At 46.9% G+C, this 23,446-nt stretch overlaps 1 protein-coding gene across 2 annotated transcripts in view; it reads right to left on the bottom strand.

The window, feature by feature from the left end:
* COPS2 (COP9 signalosome subunit 2) overlaps window positions 1-23,446 on the bottom strand; it is a 441,002-nt gene that overhangs the window by 369,191 nt on the left and 48,365 nt on the right. For both annotated transcript variants that reach the window (XM_078684793.1, XM_078684794.1), the window contains exon 3: window positions 22,554-22,631. In XM_078684793.1, the coding sequence (XP_078540919.1) occupies window positions 22,554-22,631 (78 nt within the window). The remainder of the gene's footprint in view (window positions 1-22,553; window positions 22,632-23,446) is intronic.

Below are 23,446 nucleotides of genomic sequence, written 5' to 3'. Positions count from 1 at the left end.
GCAGGAGAGGGCGGGTCCCACCCTGCCAAACTCGGAATGAGGCCCTAAGCAATCTACTAAACACTTGAGCATTCAGGCTAACTGCAAAAATAGGCAAAAGGGTGGCTCACAGAACACGTCTAATAATCTAAAGCAGTAGTTCCCAATCTGTGGTCCGCGGAACCCCAGGGGTCGGTGGCACATTCCCAGGAGGTCAGCAGGCAGCAGATTTAAAAGCACTGCAAAGTTCCTTGTTTACTCAGCAGTTTTTGGCTAACAATAAAAGTGTCATGATAACTCTGGTGACTGATGTACCTGCTGGAAAGAGAAGATATTTTTATTTAGTGATGCGCTCTTAAAAAAACATGCACCATGCATTTCAAAATACAATATTTTATGTGCACAACTCAATGGATTACGGCTTTTATCACTTTCTGTTACTGTGCAGTTCATACATTACAATCGTAATCTAGAACAGTGAGCTATGTACTGCCATCAAACAGCTGCATGCAAACTGCATGGTACAAGTTAGTTAATTATGTTTTTTTCCCAGTCTTTCATTATCCTGATGCTGCTAAAAAAGGTTTCTTGGGGTGAAATAAATTCTTATTATTAAAGTCAATGCTAACCACTGTGTTAGGTTGTGAATCGTGGATTTGTGTTTCTCCAAACCAAGTACTCCTAAAAAATGCCTACCAATATGTAGTAAATGTTCCACCTTGGAGACCCCTACACTGGTATGAAAGGTGCTGTAAAACAAAGGAAATATATGTGACAGAAGGGCTATGGGACACGATGCACTGTTGGAGGGTGATAGTGAGGGAATCATTAAAGAGCCCCAACAAGGATGGCTGCATCCTGGTGCACAGTAAGGTTATCATTTACTACGCTGCATTTGATGTGACTTGTACAGAGATTGGTCTGACAACATTTTCAAGGGCTGCTCTGGGTTTCCTGTCTGGCCCTGGCAGGAGAAGGAGCTTCATACCGTGAAATAAGACCAAACATTTAAAAGTTAGTCGCCGAGATGCAAACCCAACCTTCCCATTAAAAGTTTTCGATTTTTCAATACAAAATAATAATATCTTTAGAAATTTAAATATTTGTTTGATGTGCACTTGTTTGTGTATTTTTTTTGCAACTTACTGTTTTAATGTTTGAAATGTAAATAGTACAAATTGCTTCCAGTAGTGACTCAATGGGGGTCCTCAGGAGTGAAAAGTTTGGTAACCACTGATGTAAAGTGGGGTTTGCCTCAACCCTAAAAACCACATACTCAACCAGTCCACACTTGGCAAGACTGTAGCGCCAAAAAGAGTAAAAGTGCCTGCTAGGAAGGAATTTATAAAGCTGCGTTATACTTATTCCATGGCGAAAGCTTTATTATACATCATTCATCCATGGTAACTATCAAAACAAGAAGGTAGAGTTTCATGTCCACAAATTCAAATCAATAACCACACTAGTTTTTATATTCTGTTATTTCCACTTAGCTAATAGAGTCACTGACCTTACAGAAGACATTATGGGAGAAGGAGATATAAGAGGGGGTGCCTTTAAATCAAATTGGTATACCTCAGTATCCAGACACATGGTAGTCAAAACAGTTTAGAATACATGGGAGCTTGCAATCCTGGTATAAAATCCAGTCTCTAATTTCCCTATTACAGGTGTCTTGTGACCTCTCTAGAACACCTGAAATAAAGAAAAGGCATAACTGTTCAAAATGATTACTGTTGAGTTCTGACATCATAGTCCCTGCTGCCAGCAGCCAGGGAGTACGGCAGGTCACAAAGCATAATTATGGCCGCAGTTTAACCAAGGAAAATGGGGGGGAGGAGCCAAGATGGCGCTCGGAGCGGACGTGTAGTCCCTCGGCTCCGGGGACCGTCTCCGCCTTCAAGTCTCTCCTGCCTGATATCCTGCAACGCAGTGGCTGATTTCGACGGCGGACTTGCTCCACTGACCCGCCACGAAATCCTGACGTTTTTGCTCCTTGGCAAGTCGGAGAAATACTTGGACGCAGTTGGCGGCCCGCATCAGCGTACAGACCGGGGCCTCGCGTAACTATCGAGGCCGGTCAATAGACGCGCTCTCCCGGACTGGGTGACGGTGAGGTCCCGATTGGCAGCTCTCATCGGCCAGCGGACCCCGTGCTCGCATCCTGCTGCGCTTTTGGCTCTGCGGTGACTGCGCCAATCTACAACTTTGACGCTACGCACACTTGCACTGTGATTTGTGTGCTTATTGCCTGCATTTCGCCCCGCTATTGCCGCTGTGCTTTCGAGCTGGCCGAGCAATCGACGCTAAGCGGACGGCGTATTGGTCGGACTACACTAAAGTCTGCGCCCGGGCTCAGGCTTCTGACATCGTAGCACGCCTGGTTGTCCTTGTATGGTGCGCGCCTGTTTCTACTTGGGGTCTCCCTGCCCGATGCTATGGTGGACATCCTGCGGTGTGTTGTGGCTGTTTGGCCGTGATTGGTGTTTCTTGCCTCACTGAATGGAGAACATGCCTGCTACATTGTGTGCTCCCTCTCACAGTTTTGGGAACGTTTTGGAAGCGGTCCTCTCCTTCCGATCTGAGGCTCTACGCTCTGGCTGCGTCCTGCTGGACAAAATGGAGGGCATCCTCGGTGCTTCACTTTGTCCTAAGATGGCCGACTCGCAGGGACTCGGCACCGCTCTTTGTTCCACCTTCGCCTGTGCTCCGGTGGCGTCCACTGGAGTCGGTGGCGCCCTCGTGACCCCGAACCTGTCGTTGCCATCAGTCACGGGAGAGTGGCCCCTGAAATCGTGTATTTTGAAACCTTTGCCACAATGCGAGCCCTCCCTTCTCGCAATGTTTGCTGATCCCCGAGACTCGCTCCGAGGAGAGTTGTGCACGGCGCTTTCCCTCCCTGCCCTGGCTACCTTCGGAGATTTTGAGATGGCATACTCGGCGCTCCCTTTGGTACTCCTGGACTTCATTGCCCTGCCTGCACCGGATCCCCTACGCCGCGGTTTCTTTCCTGGATTGCCATCTGCATCCGTATCGACTGCCCGGGTCTGCGGTGGTAGGGAAAAATCGGGACAAGGATAGACGCTTCCATTATTGGGCTGATGGATTTTTGGTTACTGATCATGCCGGATGGGGACATATTATTGGTATTCTGTTTATTGTTCTTGCCGCTGTGCTCCTTTCTGTGCTCTGGGACCGTGCTATGGCGATTGGGATACTGATTCCTGTTCTTGTGCCATTCTGGTGGGTGTGACGGCGAGGGATCTAGCTTCTTTGACTGACTCGGACGTGTATCGTTGGGGATGGAAGATTATATCGGGGGCTTGCGCTTGGTTTGGGTGTTTTTGCCTTACATATATTGCGCGCTGCTGCTGCGTCTCCACTTTTTCTGCATATTGGACATATTATACTTGTTGAGCGTCAGACCGCTGTGGGAACTATTGGTACAGAATGGCGGAGCTGGGGGACGGGTTGTGGGCTCCTCCCCACTTTTCTTTTTTCTGAGAGTGTTAGGATTCTCTCCTTTTCTTACTCTCTATCTTTCGGGACTCCTTTTCTTGGGGGACAGGCACACTGCTAGGGGGGGTCGGGCCGTAGCCAGCTGCAGGGGTGCAGGGTGGGGGGTACTTAGGGGGGGGGATGCTTTCTTTTTGTTTTTTGTTTTTTTTTTCTGTTCTATGGGCCTACTATTCTTTTTCCTTTTTTCCTTCCCTGGGGTTTAGACGCTTCTTTCCTTGGTGCCTCGCAACGACTTTGGTGTTTGTTTATGCTTCAAGAGTACCTATCCTGACTGTTTTATACCGGTGTTGTCCTGTTGCACCGCGCTCTCCTGTTCATGTCTATTCTACAAGGAACACTTTTAAAACTAGACCTCCTTCCTTCTGTAATGGATCCTTCGTGCTTCAGTAAATTGCAATGTACCGTATGTGTGAGCTCCTGGGCTCCTGTTGATTTGTACTTGCCTTTTCTATCAATAAAGGTCTTTAAAAAAAAACAAAAAAAAAAACAAGGAAAATGGAAGGAATTGTTTCTTACCTGTAATCCTAGTTCTCTCTCAGGGGAATCTCCACTGAAATCATAAACACTGAATAGTCCCGCCAATGTTCAGGGGAACAGGGAGAAGTTTTTTCAAAGTTTTTTTTTTGTTTCACAGTATCTTAGCTTTACTTCTAAAAGGCCAGAAGTTACATGTGACATACATTTCAAATTTGCCTTAAAAACAGGCTATACTGCCAGCCACAGACATCACTCATCATGAAGGAAAAAAAGCATCAGCCTAACAAAGTCAGTAAGATCATTAATAATGACCTTTTAAAAACGTCATTCACAAACCCTTTATACTTATCTTAACCTCTGTTTGTCATCATGGCCAGCAGGTGGAAGTCTGCCCGGTTCTTTTTAACGTAGAAAGTAACAGGATAGAGCCATCCTTATTTCATCTCTACCCTCAGGGAGCAGGAAGGGCTGCTTATAATGTTAATGGAAATTCCCTGAGACAGAACTAGGATTATAGGTAAAACACTATTCCTTCTCTCTCAGGGGATCGCTATTCCTAATCATAAACACTGAATAGATTAGCTGACTCATTTCCAAATAAAACCACAAGGCGAGAGATAAAAATAAGTAGTATAATTAAACAAATCGATTTCTTAGTGAGGCTTGCATAAGATGGGCATCTGTCCTCGTATCCGAATAAAGACAATAATGTCTTGTAAAGTTGTGAACAGATCTCCAAGTTGCAAGTCTGCAAATCTTGGAACTGTGAATGCTTCTAAGCAACGCAGCAGTAGCTCTTTATTCTGGTGGAATGGGCTTTAGATTTCCGAGGTAAGGTTTTATTGGCTTTCTGGTAACAGAGGATTATACAGGAGACAATCCATCTAGACAAGAACTGCGTCTATAGTTCATAAAAAGTTGCTTTAATCTCCTCAGAGATCTTTTTTTCTGAAGATAAACTTCGTCGCCATCCTGACATCGAGAGTATGGAGAGATCTCTCTACAGAAGAAGAGGGGTTTCAAATAATGTAGTTAAGGAGATATTCCGATATCAAAATCTGACCATATTTATAGGAATTTAGCATGGATCTTCGTCACTAGCCAGTTACAATGAAATACTGTGCACAGTTCATGAGAATATAAGGCTTGTATTTTGCCAACTACGTACAGAGGTTACGGTGACGAAGAAGGAAGCCTTCCAGGATAGGTGTTGAAGAGACACATTATGAATGGGTTTGAAGGGAGGACCCATTAAGCAAGAAACAACAATATTTAATTCCAAAGGAATAAAATATCTCCTGAGGGGGATCACAGATCTTTTTAGTTCAAGTCTATTTTATTTTGAACACAGCGGTAAGCCTACAACCTCATGTCGAGGCCGGCCGCGTATGATATAGTTCTTTGAGTGCGGTGCCAGAGCGACCGGAAAAAAGGGGCTCTAACACAGCGCCTTGCCTACAACCCTCTCAGGAGGGCCGGCCGCGTGGCTTACAGATGCAATGTCGAAACGCTTGCCGCAGGCAGCAGGTTTGTCACTTTAGTAAGTAGGATATGTGAAGGGTGGGTAACCCACCTGTCTCTAGCTGCCCAACGGGGCGCAACCGTCTCAGAGAGAGACAAGTGCCATAGTGGCAAGTAGGAAGAAAGAGAGTGGGAAAGACAGAGAATCCTAAGCGTGGGCAAAGAGGGGGGGGGATAAAATGCCGGGTACAGGCGGTATGACGGAGGACAGCTGGTGAGGGGGCATGTGTGTCTGCAGCCGCAGCTGTGTTGCGCATGGTGGGCAAGGGTGCAGTCTGGCCGGATCTCTAGGAACAAGCGCGTCCTCAAAGAGGTGCAGAGTGCGGAGTCTAGTGGGCATGTGTCGCGCATATTCTACAGAGCAAAGGTGTCGCACCAAAGGCTCCCAGACCGCCTTGAAGCGCGTAGCCTGCGCCTGCAGACGCGCCGTAAGGAGCTCTATCGCAAGGACCTGCCAAAGGCGCACAAACCAGGAAGCCATGGGTGGTGCTTCCATTCGCTTCCAGTACAATGCAATGAGTTGTTTAGCGGCACCTAGCATTTGGAGCGTGAGGATCCAGTCGCCGCGAGTAAGTGCCTTGAGCGCAGCAGGGTGTATGCCAAGCAGGATCGTGCTCACCTCTTCGGGCAAAGGGAACCCCAGCACCCCCTTGATATGGCTAAGCACCTCCTTCCAGAAAACCATAAGGGTCGGACACGTCCACCATATATGCACAAAGTCACCAGTCGCAGATTTACATCTCCAGCACATCGGGGAAGCATTGGGGAACATCTGGCTAAGGCGGAGAGGGGTGTAATACCATTGCGTAAGTAGCTTGTAAGCGTTTTCCCTCTGTGGGATGCTGCGATATACCTTGGGTATATCCCGCCACAGTCTGCTCCATTGGGAGGGGTCAATGTCTGTGCCCGATGTTAATTGCCAGTTCCTCTGATAGGGATGTGCAGGCGCCAATGTGGGGTGCTGCAGTATGCTATATATTTGGGAGTTCAGCCTCTTCAGTCCCCCGAGAGAGCGCGCCAGCTTCTCAAAGGGTGTGTATGCTCGGGTAGCTGCTTGGTACATTTCGTCGCTGGTAGTCCAGTGGTGTAGCTGAGTATGTTGAAGGCTAGCCTGTGGTGGCACCCGAAATTCCTCCCTGCAGTCTTTCCAGGTTTTGGGCATGCCCTCAAGGAAGAGATCTCCGGCTACTCTACAGTCCCCTTGAATCCATTTATCAAAACGCCCGAGTCCGGTGGGCCGGGGGGAACTGCGGATTCCCTGCTATCGGGGTGTGCGGGGACGGAAACGAGGTCAAACCTCTTGTCACGGCTATGCTATCCAAAATATCCAGCACCGTTTTCGTGGGGATTGCAAGGTATGCGCTTCTGGAGCGCGTCGCCCGCGGGAGCCAGGGTAGGTCCCATATGGTACGTCCCGTGACCGCCCGGTCCATATGGAACCAGTGCTTATCACTTTCGCGCGCGCCCCATTCCACCACGAAGCGGAGGTGTGCCGCCCAGTAATAATGTACCAAGTTGGGGCATGCCAAACCTCCTCTGTCTCTTGGCTCCATGAGGACCTTTTGCGAGAACCGGGGGCGCTTCCCACCCCAGATAAAGGATGTGATCTCGCGCTCGAGACTCCGAATACAGTGCAGTGGGACAGGGGTGGGCAAGCATTGGAATACGTAGAGGATGCGAGGGAGGATCGACATCTTGACTGCGTTAAGGCGTCCCAGCCAGGATATCATCAAAGGCTTCCATTTCCTAAGGTCCTCCAGCACTGCTTTGCGGCATTCCGTCCATTTCACCGAGGACCAGGAGTCTAAGTGAGGGGTAAGGGCGAGGCCCAAGTATCTAATGTGGTTCTCCGCCCATTGATAGGGCACAATAATTACAAAAAGGGGGTGGTGATGGACAGAGTATCTGAGTTAATCAGAACACTCCTACCCAGTCAACAGATCAGGGCTTGATCCATCACCGTTTTTTAGCTCACTGCACCATCCCAGTTCAGAACCTGGCTATATGCAAATTAGTCTGTCCCTGGCCCAGTGCATCATGGGAACAGGGCAGACCAAACTACCAAGCCAATTCTTCACTGGAAAGGAAACAAGCTTCCGGGGACCGGTTTCTGGCATTACAGCCGTCTTCGGCCCGGCTTGCTTGAATCCTGATGGTGCAATGAGCAAGGGACTCATATCTGAGCATACCCTTCCACACTCATGGTGGCCAAAATAGTCTGGTCTGCCCTGTTCCCATGATGCACTGGGCCAGGGACAGACTAATTTGCATACAGCCGGGTTCTGAAACTGGGATGGTGCAATGAGCTAAAAAACGGTGTTTGATTTAGCCCTGATCTCTTGACTGGGTGAGAGTATTCTGCTTAATTCAGAGACTCTGTCCATCACCACCCCTTGTTGTAAATATTTTTGTCCACCCTAAGCGTGGAAGGGTATACTCAGATGTGAGTCCCTTGCTCATTGCACCATCAGGATTCAAGCAAGCCGGGCCGAAGACGGCTGAAATGCCAGAAACCGGTCCCCGGAAGCTTGTTTCCTTCCCAGTGTAAGAATTGGCTTTTGTAGTCTTGTCTGCCCTGTTCCCATGATGCACTGGGCCAGGGACAGACTAATTTGCATACAGCCGGGTTCTGAAACTGGGATGGTGCAATGAGCTAAAAAACGGTGTTGGATTTAGCCCTGATCTCTTGACTGGGTGAGAGTATTCTGTTTAATTCAGAGACTCTGTCCATCACCACCCCTTGTTGTAAATATTTTTGTCCACCCTAAGCGTGGAAGGGTATACTCAGATGTGAGTCCCTTGCTCATTTGTATTTGTATTTGTGAGTATTTATAAAGCGCAGCCTATCGCTCCGGAAGGAGCATCTTGGCGCTGAGAAATTGTGTGTGGATGGGATTGGATGAAGGAAGCTCTAGATAGCGGCCATAACATAAGCATCAGATTGCTGATAGACCCAGGTCTTCAGTTGTTTCCTGAAAAGACTCTCAGTCTCAACCAGTCTGAGATTTAAAGGCAAGTTGTTCCAGGCCCTAGCTGCGAGGACTGTCAAAGTTTTTCCGCCCCTGGTTTTATATTTATACCTCGGAATCCTGGTAAGGTTACCACCGGAGGATCTCAAACTTCGTACGGGGTCATAGTGAACAAAGCGGTTGATAAGGTATTTCGGACCGATGTTTTTTAGTGCTTTGAAAACTGTTAGTAGAAGTTTGAAGAGGATCCTCTTGTGCAGGGGCAACCAATGAAGACGATTTAATGCTGCTGAGGATTTCCTGGGAAGTTTTAACACTAATCTTGCAGCTGCGTGCTGTACACTTTGCAACTTCTTCAGTGTGGACTTTTTCACTCCAGCCATCAACCCATTGCAGTAGTCGAGTCGGGAGAGTATTAATGCGACCACGACCGATTTCCTGGATGCAATGGGGAGGAAGTCAAAGAATTTTTTTAAAGATTTGATAAGTCCGAAACAGCAGCCTGCGGTGATCCTGACGTGATCATCAAAGGATAGAGCTGTATCAAATTGCACGCCAAGATTACGTGCAGAGGTCACTGCACTAGGCGGGGCCTCTGAGTCTTTGGGCCACCAATCCTTAGGACAGAAGGGCAGATCTTTACCTAATGGTATGATTTCAGTTTTCCCACTGTTGCACTTCAAGTGGTTTTTGTTCAACCACTGAAATACATCCGTGAGACAATTCTGGAAACGCAGCTCTGTGTCCGTGCAGTTTTTGTCGATAGAGTCGACAAGTTGTGTGTCGTCAGCGTAAGACGTGACTAGGATCCCATGGGACTCTATCACAGCTAGGAGGGGTGCCATGTAGATGTTAAACAATAATGGACTTAATGTGGACCCCTGCGGTACTCCCGATGTAATGGTTTTTACGCTGGATAGATGGGGGCCCAGTGACACAGATTGGGACCTATTGGTCAGGAAAGATGTTACCCATGCCAAAGCTGTGTCTGTCACGCCAATCTGACGCATCCCGTCAATCAGGATGGCATGAGAAATTGTATCGAACGCTGCTGTGAGATCAAGCAGGATGAGGACGGCTTTCCTCCCCTCATCCTGCAGGAACTTGATGGAGTCGGAGAGTTCTATAAGGGCTGTTTCAGTGGAGTGGCTGGGGCGAAAGCCAGATTGCTGTGGATGCAGAATGTTATGGTCCTCCACAAAGGCTTTCAGCTCCCAGTACACTATCTGCTCCGTGATCTTTCCTAGGGCAGGCAGGAGTGAGATAGGGCGCATGTTGGTTAGGTCTGTGGGGGATTTATTTTGTTTTTTCATCAAGGGTTTCACGATAGCCTTCTTCCATTCGTTGGGCACTACCCCTGAGTCTAAAGAAGCATTTATGATAGCGTTGATATTTGGATTGACTGCCTCAATTAAGTGATGCAGTATACGCGGGGGACAGGAGTCAGTGGGTGCTCCTGATTTGCAGGCCATGATCGCTTTACGGGTCTGCTGGAGGGAGACGGGTTGGAACCTGCAGAGAGAAGGATGGTTATCGGCTACCTGCTTCTGGGGTTGTAGAATGGGAATGGTCAGGGGGGGGCGGGAAATCATTTTGAATGTTGGCTATTTTTTCCCCGAAGAAATTTGCAATATTGTTGCACAGGATTTCAGAGGGAGGGATTTCAGGCTGTAGGGCTTTGGGGTGGGTGAAGGATTTTGCGATTGAGAAAACCGTTTTTTGTTTCTGGTGGGCATCGTTGATGGCTTTAGTATAATACTCTTTTTTAGCGGATTTTATGCTAGAGAGGTATAGTTTCCTCTGTTGAACATAGAGGGCTCTGGATGCCTCATCATATGTTTTACTCCACTTCCTTTCTTTTATCCTGCAAAGTAGGTGGCTCTCAGTTAAGGCCTGGGTATACCAAGGGGCGTTCAGCTTCCTTCTGGAACACTTCACACGGTCACCTTTAGGATTGGAGTTGTCTGAGATAATTTGATTTATCCAGAGATGAAAGTTACATGAGTCGACCGACACATCGCCCACCAACTTAGGTGCCTGTGCCAGTGGTTGGGAGTTCTGCTTGATTCGGTCGGTCACCTTTTTCCAATTTATCGGGAAGGAGGGTTGGGAACGCTTTATAGTTGATGGGGCTTGAACTCTTTGTTCAATTACGAAGGGGATGAGGCTGTGGTCAGTCCATATTTGCGGAATGGGAGGCGATATGGACATAGTCCCTAGGTTGGAACAGATACCGTCCAACGTGTGACCAGCTAGATGGGTGGGTGCGGTCACTAATTGGGCCAGTCCAAAGATGTTGAGGGTATGTTGAAAGCAGGTGGCGTGTGGGTCATCACATGACTCCAGTTGCAAATTCATGTCTCCCATTATAGTGAAATGAGGGTAGCGTAGCATAAGCGACCCCAGTATTTCACCTAGGGAATCCAAAAAGGAGGTGGCATTGCCTGGAGGGCGATAGATTAAGCCTCCCGTAAAAGAGGTGGAGGGATTTAGCCCAATAGAGAAACCGATACTCTCGCTTCCTTTAAGATGGCCTAGATCGAATGTGTGGCACGAGAAAGACTTTTTTACGATGAATGCGACCCCACCTCCTCGCCCGATTGGTCTGTCCTGTCTGAAGATGGTAAAATCAGGGGGAAGGGCAGAAGCCAAATCGGGATTAGAGGAGTCGTTGAGCCATGTTTCAGTTATGAAAAGGGCATCAAGGTCATGGCACATAATTAAGTCGTGTATATCGTGGCTGTGACAGCACAGTGAGCGGGCATTGATGAGACCTCCCTTGAAGTTATTGCTACTATGCTTAGGGGGAGCGGTGCTTTTGGGCATCACTAAGGATGTAGAGAGGGATGTCCATTTACAAAGTGAACATGAGAAGGGGCCCCACAGTTGGTCGGTGGGGAGACAGCCCTTACATGCATCACCTGTCTTAGGACGTAGTGCCAACAATTCACCGCTATCGTACCCAGTGATGGGCGGAGATTGTCCAGCATGCCCTGCGCCTGGCGATCATTGCACCATCAGGATTCAAGCAAGCCGGGCCGAAGACGGCTGAAATGCCAGAAACCGGTCCCCGGAAGCTGGTTTCCTTCCCAGTGTAAGAATTGGCTTTTGTAGTCTGGTCTGCCCTGTTCCCATGATGCACTGGGCCAGGGACAGACTAATTTGCATACAGCCGGGTTCTGAAACTGGGATGGTGCAATGAGCTAAAAAACGGTGTTGGATTTATCCCTGATCTCTTGACTGGGTGAGAGTATTCTGCTTAATTCAGAGACTCTGTCCATCACCACCCCTTGTTGTAAACATTGATAGGGCACAGCCTCCTTTAGGGAGAGGACGTCCTCGGCAGACACAGTGAGGTTGAGCGCCCAAGATTTAGTATGGTTTATTTTGAGGCCCGACGCCCGTGTGATGTATTCCTATAGGTTCTGTATCGATCCCCCTATTCCTGACCCTATTCTGGTTAACAAGTTAACTAGCAGCCATCCCATGAGGCAGAAAACCCCCATGATGCAGGAACCGTTATCTGATAGGTCATAACGCTTGCCATCTAATTAGACAAGCGATATTCCTCCAGCCCCTGATAAGGCATACGGAGTTCTCAAAACAAATCAAACCTATGACAGACCTGGGAAAAACCCTGCGGCCATTGTTTTGATTTCACCGAGAACTTCAGCAAAAGAATGTGCTAACGACCAGGTCGTATGACATCCTTATTGACGTATCTATGTCCATCCTTACGTCAATCTCGGCACCTTAAAGGTATAAATATTACCGATATTGCCCTATGCAAACACACGCGGTGGTGACGAGATCGGAGCAGCCAGACTTGCCGAAGCCCAGAGCAGAGCAGACCCCGCTGGCGCAGCCCCGCCTTCCTGACGCACTGAGAACGAGACGCTGCCTTTCTCCTGCCGAGAAATCCAGCTCCGGCGCTTCCGGGTAGCCCTCGCAGGCAGCCTGGGATATCGAGACCAGAGACGAGAGATACCATCCCTCATTCATCCTAGATTCCAGGTACAAAACTGAATAACCCCTTGCAGAGAATTCTTTAGTCAGTCACTTGGCAAAACAAACTTAACTTAAACTGTAACTTTCTATTCCCGCCCACGTATTAGGCTTAGGTCAGGTACCCGGGGTAGGCGTAGTTAGAAACACCAGTTGAGTACGATTAGTCAAATGTAAATGTGTATGTATCTATTTTATTCATTTTAAACCTTCATATGGCTTAGAAACCATATCAATGTTTTTACAGTATTTTATACTTCTGCTTTTATTGTATGCACTTTACTTAACCATAAGTATTGCAATAATATCGATCCATTTCTCTTGTATGAGAAAAGAGACTGATCAATAAATAACATCTTTTATTGAACACGCCCATCTCTTCCTTTTCTCTACAATCTGGTGAGACTAAGAATGCACGTACTGACTGAGTAAAATAAGTCGTCTTTTGTTTTCACACGACTCTAGAGATACACTCTTGATTAGGGGAGAGCAAAGTTGTCATGTTCTATGGTTGTCAGAAACTAAATCCCTTCTTGTCTATCCAGGGAGGTTCAACTCCTCCTTGCCTATTCGAGAAAGTTTCTAGTGAACTCTGAGCTAGCTGGCAAAACCCAAAACTTTAAGTCTAATATCGACAGTAGTAGACCTAGTTAACGTCTGGTCTAGGCCTATACTATTGAAGGTATTATTCCAATGCGCAGAGCCTATTGGGATAATAGGAACTACACTACACCCGTTCATATAGGCAGAGGACGTCGTGGACCGCTGGTAGAGATTCCCGAGGGTGTGTGAGAGTGAGGATCAGGTCATCCGCGAAGAGCGCCACCTTATTGACCCTCCCCCCATGGGCTATTCCATGTATTCTGGGATCACGTCTGATCAGCGCCGCTAGGGGCTCCACTGCCAGGGCAAACAGGAGTGGCGAGAGTGGACAGCCCTGCCTCGTGCCCCTGTGAATCGCCAGTGGTGATGTTAACTGGCCATTTACCCCGATCCTGGCCTGCGGTCCCAGGTATGGGGCCATGATGCTCGCTATCATTTTGGGGCCAAGGCCCAGCTTCCGGAGGACCTCCTTCAAGAAGGTCCAGTCCACCCGGTCAAAGGCCTTCTCTGCGTCGAGCGAGAGAAGGCATGCGGGGATATCCCAATGTCGCACCTTGCCCACCAGGTGGGCCAGTCTGCGCACGTTGTCGGCTCCCTGTCGGTCTCGGATAAACCCCACTTGATCCGGATTCACCAATCCCGGCATGTATGGGTCTAGTCGCTTAGCCAAGATCTTGGTATAGACCTTCAGAGGGCAATAGGCCGATAGGAGGCACAGAGTGCAGGGTCTTTCCCTGGCTTCGGTATTAGCGCGATCTCAGCCATTCCCATGTCGAGGGATGGACCCACCACCTCCGAGAAGGAGTTGTACAATCGCAGCAGCTGAGGGCGAAGCTGGGTTTGGAAGACTCAGTAGAGGGTAGCGGCAAGCCATCAGGTCCCGGGGTTTTCCCCACGGGGAGATCTTTGAGAGCCGAAGAAATTTCATCTTCTAGAATGGGCTCTTCCAGTTCCGCTGTTTGGGTTGGCGATAGGGGGGTCCCCTCAAAATCAGCGAGGACGGACGCCCGCGCCTCCGCCGATGTAGGTTCCTCCGCGTATAGGGAGGTATAGTAGGCCACAAAGGCGTCCTGCTTGGTTCGCTCAGTGACAGCACACGTGCCATCCTGATGCCGTAGAGTAGCGATATGAGCTCTGGCTGCCCGTCACAGATCTTTTTAATGCTCTCCAGGAAATCCTCAACTACAGGCATTCTAAAGCAGGACTTTTGTGAATGACGTTTTGGATAGGCCACGATTGCTGCAAGATGCACTCTAATAGATGAAAATTGAAATGTTGCTTTAGCCAAATGGAGGAGGTTTGGAAGAACCATCTCTTCTTGCCAAGTGAAAACATTTTGAGCACACCTGAGGCAGAATCTCTTTCATTTGAAAGAATAGGAATTTCTTGTAGTTGGTCTTTTGGAGTCTCTCAAAACATTCATGCACTCCTGTGGAAGGTTCAGGTGATCATATCGTATGAGTTCAGGAACCAAGCTGCCCAGTTCAGTGAGTGAAGGTTGGGGTGTTGAATCTGGCCTCTGAGTTTCTGAAGAAGGTCCTGTCTGTACTGCAGCCTCCTATGTGGACACTATCAGTGTTGAAGAAGATCCGGGAACCAATATGGTTGATGCCACTCCAGAGCCATAAGAATCATTCTGCCCTTTGAATAAGACAGCTTGATGATCACTATTGGCAGCAAGGTAACTGGAGGAAAGGCATAACAAAATTTGCTCAACCAGTCGGTCCTTAGAGCATTCTCCAACATGCCTGGTTGGTAAAACCTCGAGGAGAAGCATGGTCAATTTTTGTTTTTTCCAGCTGCGAAAAGATCTTTTAAGGGAAAGCCCAGTCACAAAGATTCTAAGAAGGACAGAATGGTTTAAGATCCATTCTCGATTCTCTTGAATGGTTCTACTGACCGGTGTAATTCTGAGATCTGTGGATATTAACTATTGTCAGATTGATTGTGCATCCAGAGCACTATTTCCCAAACAGTAGGTCGAAAGCCAATTTTTGGGAGGTGATTAAGTCGGAGAAATAAATAAAAAAGCCTTTAAATTGTGTGTTTTTTGGTCACATTTGCTGGTGCTTCAGACAGATGTCTAATGACAAATTGCTGCACATACTTTTAACATGGAGGATGTTAACTTTTCTTTCTCACACTTCAAAATGAAATGAGTTTTAATAAACGTTGCTTCCTGGAAGTTACAAAAATAATTATGCACTTGGAGTCGATCAACGAGATCACTGGCAAAGCTCTGATTATTACTTTTTTCACATGGCTGCAATGGATAGAAGTAATTTTAATATTAAGTAAAGAATAGTGTATGTTGTGAGGAATACAAAGATTTTAAAGAAAATATTAGTGGTCCGCTTTACGCATTCATAAAATCAACAGGATATTTGCTTGGCTTTCAGGTGAACACTATATTTTCACTTACTCTTTGATGATTAGAAGGTTGTCTAAGATATGACTGGAGGCTAGCTGTGCATGCATTCACCACAAACTGGGTACACTAGAGCAGATTTCACATGAACAATCAGGATTTTCTAGGACTTGCAAAAAATACAAATGTCCCCTTGTTTCAGTTAAATGTATACTGGAATATGCACAGCTCTGTCCTTTGGAGGACAATTGTTGGTCACTTGATCAGCCTCATATCTCCACATAATTTCCATTTGCATTACATTTCACTGAAATGAAAATATTAAGGGCACACACCAACTTTGGTGAAGTCATAAGCTTATAAAGATAGTTGATACCACAGTATTGGGAGCCTTTGCCTTTTCAATAGTCCCCTTGACATTTTCAGGCTCATTTGTAGCCAGGAAAAATAACCATTACTGGTTGAGATCAGATCCTAAGAATTGCCCCCCTTGGAATGTCCACTAAATTGCCCCTTTTTAGGTCTGGTGTCTTGCTTTGTAAACAGAGTATGGGCTTTAGGTAAGACGCTTAAGCATTTGGCTTGCAACAATGTTGCATGTGTTCCGTCCCATACTTGCCTATAAAAAACTGCCTCAAGCTGTAGGATATAGGCCTCATTGTCATCTGTTATTTTAAAGAAAATATATCCCTATCATTATCTATTGGCCTTAAATGAAGAAAAGTAGTTACTTACCTGTAACTTTGGTTCCCCAGTATTGGTAACTTTCATAGATTCCCGTAGCTTGTATCATTCCCCGTCGTCGGAATGGAGTCTCGGTAAACAAAATAACATAGCAGTAGGTACAAAAGAGAAAGAAAAAGGCATAGGCCTCATTCCCTTTTGTAGCATATCCACCTCTTTTTTGCAAAAAAGACCAAAGTAAAGCAACAGCCAATCAGATTAGCCTCACCCCATAGAACCTTCCTGAGAGAACCTCAGAGCCTCAGATTTTTGTAGCCGTTGTGTAACAGGCCTGAGAGAGAACATCTCTTATTTCTTCCGAGAGATAAAGGTCTAGGAACTCTCGCTGCTCAGGAGCCCTGCTGACAGGTGTAAGGAACGAGGATCCGGATGCCAGATCTGGCCCTGGGACATCGTGAGAAGATCCGGGATTACACGTAAAGTACGTGGAGGGGCCAGAGAAAGGAGGTGAAGCTCCGTGAACCAAAACTGCCTTGGCCAAGCTGGAGCTATTAGGATCATCCTGCAAGGTTCCGTCTTGATCTTCTCGAGTAGTCTCAGAATTAAGTGAATGGGGGGAAAGGCGTATACAAATGCTCTTGACCTGGCTATCGAAAGCGCATTCCCCAGCGATCCTCAATGGTGTAGTTTGCTTGAGTGAAACTGGCATTTCCTGTTCACCGGGGTGGCAAAGAGATTTATTGAGGGTTTGCCCCAATGGTGGAAAATCTCCTCCAAGACCGTCTGGTTTAGTTCCCATTCGTGGCTGACTGACGAAAGCCTGCTGAGCCTGGCCGCCTTTTCGTTTACACTCCTGGAAGGTGTTCTGCTTGTAGCGATATTCCGTGTAGGATCACCCACTCCCAAATTTCTGGAACCTCCTGCGACAACGGAAGAGATCTGGTACACCCTTCCTCGTTTATGTAGTGCATGTCCATGGTGTTGTCCGTGCGGACGATAACCGCTGAACCCTGCAATCATGGAAGAAATGCCTGCAGTGCCAGACGGATCACTCCGAGCTCCAGGACATTGATGTGAAGAAGGCAGTGCTAGGGCAACCAATGCCTGCTTACATGTAAGTCCTGAAGCACCGCACCCCAGCCCTCCAGCGAGGCATAGGTCGTTATAACTTGAGAAGCAGGATTGCTTACGAAGGACAGACCTTGGGATAAATTCTCTTCCTTCGTCCGCCACAAGTCTGTTTTTCTCATTGCCTCAGTAATCACCACTTTGTCATCGAAGGAGCCGTGAACTTGCTGCCATTGCATGTCTAGTTGCTCCTGAAGAGATCACATCCGCAACCTGCAGTGGAGTATCAGAGGGATGCATGAAGAAATCACTCCTAGAAGGGATTTGTAACGGCGTATTGAAAGACACTTTCTTTTTCTCAACAAATGAGCCATGGACCTTAGTTTTTCTTGCCTTTCGAAGGATGGAGAAGCCTTGCTGAGAGACATGTCCAGGATAGCCCCCAGGAATCGTGCTTTCTTGAAAGGGTAGTGAGACAACTTCTCCCTGTTGAGAGTCAGGCCCAGATTGCTGAACATTCCTCGACTGTCTCCTCCGCTGCCCGCCTGGATGGGGCTTTCAGCAACCAGTCGTCCAGCTATGGGAAGACTTGAAAATGAGGTTTCTTTAGGAAAGCTGCCACCGGTGCCAGCACCTTGGTAAGGATCCTCGGGGCAGAGCGAAGTCCAAAGGGTAAAACTTTGAATTGGAAGTGGCGCTTGGCTACTGCGAATCGAAGAAACCTCCTGTGGGCTAGATGAATGGGTATGTGAAAATACGCATTTTCGAGATCAAGAGGGGCCATGAGGTCTCCCAGGTTGAGGAGACGCAAGATATCCTGGAGAGAGACCATCCGAAAGGATTGACTTATGAGATAGGTGTTTAGCTCCCTGAGATCTAAAATGGGGCGCCATTTCCCCAGCGTCTCCTTTACCTGGAAAAACCTGGAATGGAAACCTTCACCTTTTTGAGAAAGGAGGACCAGCTCTACAGCCCCCTTGAGGAGCATCTGATGAACTTCGAGCCGCAAGAGACGCAGATGATTTGAAGGCATGGCGGCAGGGGGCTTGGAAGGTGGCATATGAATAAACTCCAGCGTGTGGCCATCCTGAATGATGTTGAGCACCCATCGGTCTGATGCTATCCGTTTCCAGATGTGGAGGTATTGAGACACCCTGCCTCCCAAAGATGTCGATGGGGAGGTGGGTAAACAGGCAGAGCGAGAACGCAGCTATTGTCACTTAGAAGTGTCACGTCCCTGGCGATTCGGTTTTCCTCTAATGTTGGACCTAGAGAAAGAAGAGGTCTGGCCTTGTCTTTGTTGGTATGATGGTCGATAAGACTGAGGCGTTGAACCATAAGAAGATTACAGTGGTTGTTGGTACGAACCTCTGTAGATGTGGTACTCTTCCCTCTGGGCCCACGGAAAGGAACCTTCCGATACTTAAGAGTACCGAGAGATCTTGCCGTCTCCATATCCTTTTTAATGTCCTGGAGGGCATCGTCGATATGTTTGCCAAATAATGCCTCACCATCAAACAAAAGGTCCAGGATTTCGTTCTGGACCTCCGGCGGGAACCATGTCGCACTGAGCCAGCCTTGGTGATGAAGAACAGCTCCGCCTGCCAGCGAACGGAAAGCAGTTGTGGCAATATCCATGGCGCAGTCCATCACTTCTGCTGATGTAGCCTCTCCCTCCTGTATGATCTTCTTGGCCTCTACCTTGGACTCCTGAGGGAGCTGGTCCAAATATGGTGAGAGATCGCACCACATTTCGCAATCGTATCTGCCAAGGATCGCCAACGCATTCACTGCCCGTACCAAAAGACTTTCCATAGACGAAAACCTTTTCCCCGCATTATTAAGGTGCCTGCCCTCTTTATCAGGAGGAGTTGTCAGGGATGCAGAAGGATTGCGTGACTTTCTCTGCACCGCCTGAGATATTACCGAATCCGGCTTCGGCTGACCAATCAATGACGCTGGACTATCCTCATGGGCCTTGTACTTGTTCTCCAGGCGTGGCAAAACTGGAATGACTGTAGCCGGGTTTTACATTGCCTTACAACCCTCGTCCCAGACATGGCTGACTATGGGAATGGACCGGACCACTTTCCTGTAGGGCTACTTAAAATCATAAAGGAAGCACTCTGTTTGAACAGAAGGCATAGGAAGTTTAAATCTACTGGAGGCTCTTTCCATCAGTTTGTGAAGTCCCCCAATGTCTGCCGGGGAAGAGTCCACTGGATCCGGAGTAGGTGAAGCTGGGTCTGTGTTCACAATCATCCCACTCTATACCCCGGTTAGACCGGTTGCCATCGTCCTGATCCTCGTCCGAGGAATCATCTTGTACATCTTGGACCACTGGAGGTATACCTGGCCCGGGTACCTACGGCTGTGAAACCATCTGGAATGGTTCTCCCAGAGAAACCATTGCAGAAGCTGATGGTGCAGGCACAGCATGTACTGCAGAGAAAGACGAAGAAGGAGGAGTAGCTTGAGAAAACCTCCTATAATCCTACAACATGCCCTGAAGATCTGCCAGGAGGGAAGAAGGAACTGAAACCATCTCCTGGCTTGCGCCTTCCTGTCGACAATAGGATTGCTGGTATGAGCAATCATGAAGGTATTCGCCCTCAGAATCAGTGTCTTGGCATTTTACCAACAATTTTGAGGGGCTATTGGCATAGCCAAAAGAATCCTGATCATCCCCGTCAGAATCCTCTTCTTCTTCGAGTAACAGTGAGGGAGGCAAAGGGGTAACCCTCCTTGGAGACGTCATATCAGGTGTTATCCTCTTTAAGGAAATAGTGATCCTCTCCGTCGACGAAGATGTCGTTGACGGCACCGTCGGCGATGGGGTTGCAAGAGAAACCATTGTCAACGAGGTCGTCGACATAAGATCCACCATCGAGGGTTGAATCGTCGATGACGAATTGGGCGTCGTCGACACTCTTGCCGTCATCGTCGTTTCTCTCGTCGACGACACCATCGTCGTCGCAACCGTCGTCGACACTCTCATCGTCATCACCGTCGCCATAACCGTCATAGAGACTCCCATCGACGCTGACGTTGATATGTGGAGACTAGAAGGTACATTCGATGAGCCAGTCAAAGGTGCAACTTTTTTCACCTTCTGTAGCGTCGTCAACTATCTGTAATCTTTCTCTGATTTCTCAGATGCTGGAGAAGAGGGCTTTTTAAAAGCTTTAGTAGACTCCACCACTGCTGTAGCTGGATATAGTCCTTCCCTCTCATTTGCACCATGGTGAGGAGATTTGCTAGGACTCCGGCTCTCAGATTCACCGGGGGTCTTCTTTGAGACCTTAACAGGACGTTCTGAGGATTGTGTAGGGGAAGCCCTACCCCTTTTCACTGACCTTCTAGAAATTTAGTTTTAAATTCTTGATCGAGTTCTAATAGGCCATTTGACAATCTGCATACACTTTAACAGACGTTTCAGTGATAAGTTAAATTTCAAATTACATGCAGACTGGCCTGGATGGATAAAATTATGTGAGGTTATGCAGAAGTACCTTTTTCCACCATGAGTCCAACAGAAATTCTGTACTTTTGCTACAACAAACATTGCTGAGCATAATTACACGATGCTTTGTCATCCTCAAATGGCTGAGGAAAATACTGTGGCAACTACCAGGTGGGGCACAGAGAACAGTATTACAGGCATTAGTCGTCTCCAGATTAGATTACAGAAATGTCTTATACTTAGGAGTTACTAAAGGTACCTTGAACTGACTCCAAGTTGTTCAGAATGCTGCGGCGAGATTGCTTCTCAATCTCCCAGGACGCACGAGCATGACAGAACACCTTAAGAAGTTACACTGGCTAAGGATTGCTAGTAGAGTAAAATTTAAGGCACTATGCTACATGTTTAAGATTAGTTCAGGGGAAGCACCAGAATACTTATGTAAGATTGCCAAGAAATATCTACCCTCCCGTAACCTTCGATCCATGAATCAGGCCAAATTTGCTGTTCCCAGATTCAACCGGGCGCGGATGGGCGGACGCTCGTTTGCCTTTTTGGCCCCAGCATTGTGGAATTCACTCCCTCTCCAACTAAGTTTAGAACCCTGCTACCTTCAATTTCGGAAGCGAGTTAAAACATGGTTGTTTGATCAATAGTGCCCACCTCCCGTTCTCTGAGTAATACAGATCCAAGGCGCCGGGAAACCCTCAGGGTGGCCGTCGCGCCATACAAATGCAATAAATAAATAATAAAATAGTGGGAAGCTAAAAACTTTTTCAGAAACAGCTGCAAAACAGTTCTGTAGTTATTTAAGTATTTAACAAATATGAGTCTAGCAGGCTTCAATGGGTTATGTATATAATCCATTGACCTGGCCCTCTTAAGTGAATTCTCCAATGATACCAAGCTCAGTAAGAACCCCCGAGTTGGACGTTGGCCCTATCTTTCAGTACTGGTAAGTAGAAGTCAAGGAGAACAGCGCAAGCCATGCAGTGTGACATGGCATAGTCATGGCACTGACATATCTAGAAACAGCAGACCCGCACTGTGAGCATAGCAGCTTTTTGGCACATTTCTGGTCACTGCTGTTCGGTCTCTTCTGCCTGTGGCGACAAACCTCAACTCATGTTCCATTTTCAACATTAACTCACGCTAGTGGACTGGGTAAGGAGGTGGGGTTTAGAAGGCGAAGTGATGTATCGCACCAGTTAAGGAGGTAGTCAGCACAAAGGAAAATGTAAGCAAAGGTGCGCACAAGCAGTCAGCCGACGTGGGGCGCAGAGTAAGGAAACCTAAGGATAGTGGACAATGGCGAGCAATTCTATTGCAGTGAGCCTACTTCAGTTATTCAAAGCAGAGGTAAATTGCTATAGCAGGATCCATCCAAGGCATTTCATTAAGGTCCCCCTTCCCCCTCCTCTTTGGCTACACCGGTCTCTTGACAGGCCTCTTCAAGGAGATGCACAGCCTGGAAGCTTAGGTGAGATAGAAAGCATAGGGTCTACTCACTCACTTCCCTTTCCCCCCACCCTAAAATAGGTATACAGCTTAGTGCAGAGGTCATGTTAGTATAAGACACTAGGAATCAACTGTCAGCACTCAGGCACATAGAAAGCATGTGTTTTCCACATAAAACCAGATGTTATTTCTGGATCAAATGGGTTTTACAATTTTGTCAGGTTTAAAACGGAAACCCTAAACATATTTCTGTTCAAACATTCACTGTATCTGTTCGACTAAAATGATGTTATAAACACCAACTACATTCTTACAAAAATAATGCAAGGTCTAACGACAGTAGCAATATATTTTTAATTATGATGCGTTTTAATGACAGTTCCCCGCCCCTAAAAAAATAAATAAAAAATAAAAAAATTACGAAAGCTTCAGTTCATACCAGTTTGAAGTTAATTTTGATCATTTGTTTCAGTGCTTTAAATCCCCATTCACCCTTTTCTCCTTCAAGTTCCAAAACCTGGAGAAAAGAAACGTGCTGTTAATTTTACAGCATAGACATGCATTCATTCAGTATCTTCTTGCACAATCTTAGCGCAAAAGCAACATTTAAAGTTTCATAGTTTAAAATAATAAATATATAGGCCTTAAAACGCTTCCACCAAGATGGACACAACACAAAAAAAAAAACCATAGGAGGTTGCCAGGCAACCATGAACAGTTTAAAGATAAATCACACATTACATGCTGATCGGTTGTGCATCTACTCTAGAACGGTTAATCCCGAACAATCATGATTGGAAACATCTGAGGAAGAGCAAATTAACGATGGATAACATTGTGGAGAAGTTCACCAGATGATTGTGCGAATCTCAACAAGTCCCAGGGTGAGTAGAGTCCATTTATTTGAAGACATTTTTTGCCTCTACTGTAATAAAGTAAATAAAAACAAAGGAGTCTCTAATGAGTTACATCTGGATGTGTATATGTACTGTGAAAATGATTTATTTAAGTTTTTGGACAAAGAAATGTTTGGAGATTATCAGTCTATCACAAATCATCTTCAGGAGTAAGAATTTGTGCAGACGTCTGCTTTTAACCAACCAATGTGGGCAAATAGTGTTTAATACAGTAGTTCTGAACCTGTGGTCCAGGCACCCCCAGGGTTCGTAACACGAACTCGGGGGCTCCACAACTGATTAGGCATTTACATATCAACAGATTATTAAAGTGTATATACATAAAGAAGCAAAATAGAAACCTGAAATGTTTTTACAAGTTCTGTAAATATGAAGGAATTTGAAATTGGGGGCTAAAAAGTATGCTGATATCCTC

Source organism: Lissotriton helveticus, chromosome 3_2, assembly GCF_964261635.1.
Source record: "Lissotriton helveticus chromosome 3_2, aLisHel1.1, whole genome shotgun sequence".
Taxonomy (NCBI): Eukaryota; Metazoa; Chordata; class Amphibia; order Caudata; family Salamandridae; genus Lissotriton; species Lissotriton helveticus.
Note: the sequence above shows the minus strand (reverse complement) of the source record. Positions and strands in the feature narration are given on the sequence as shown.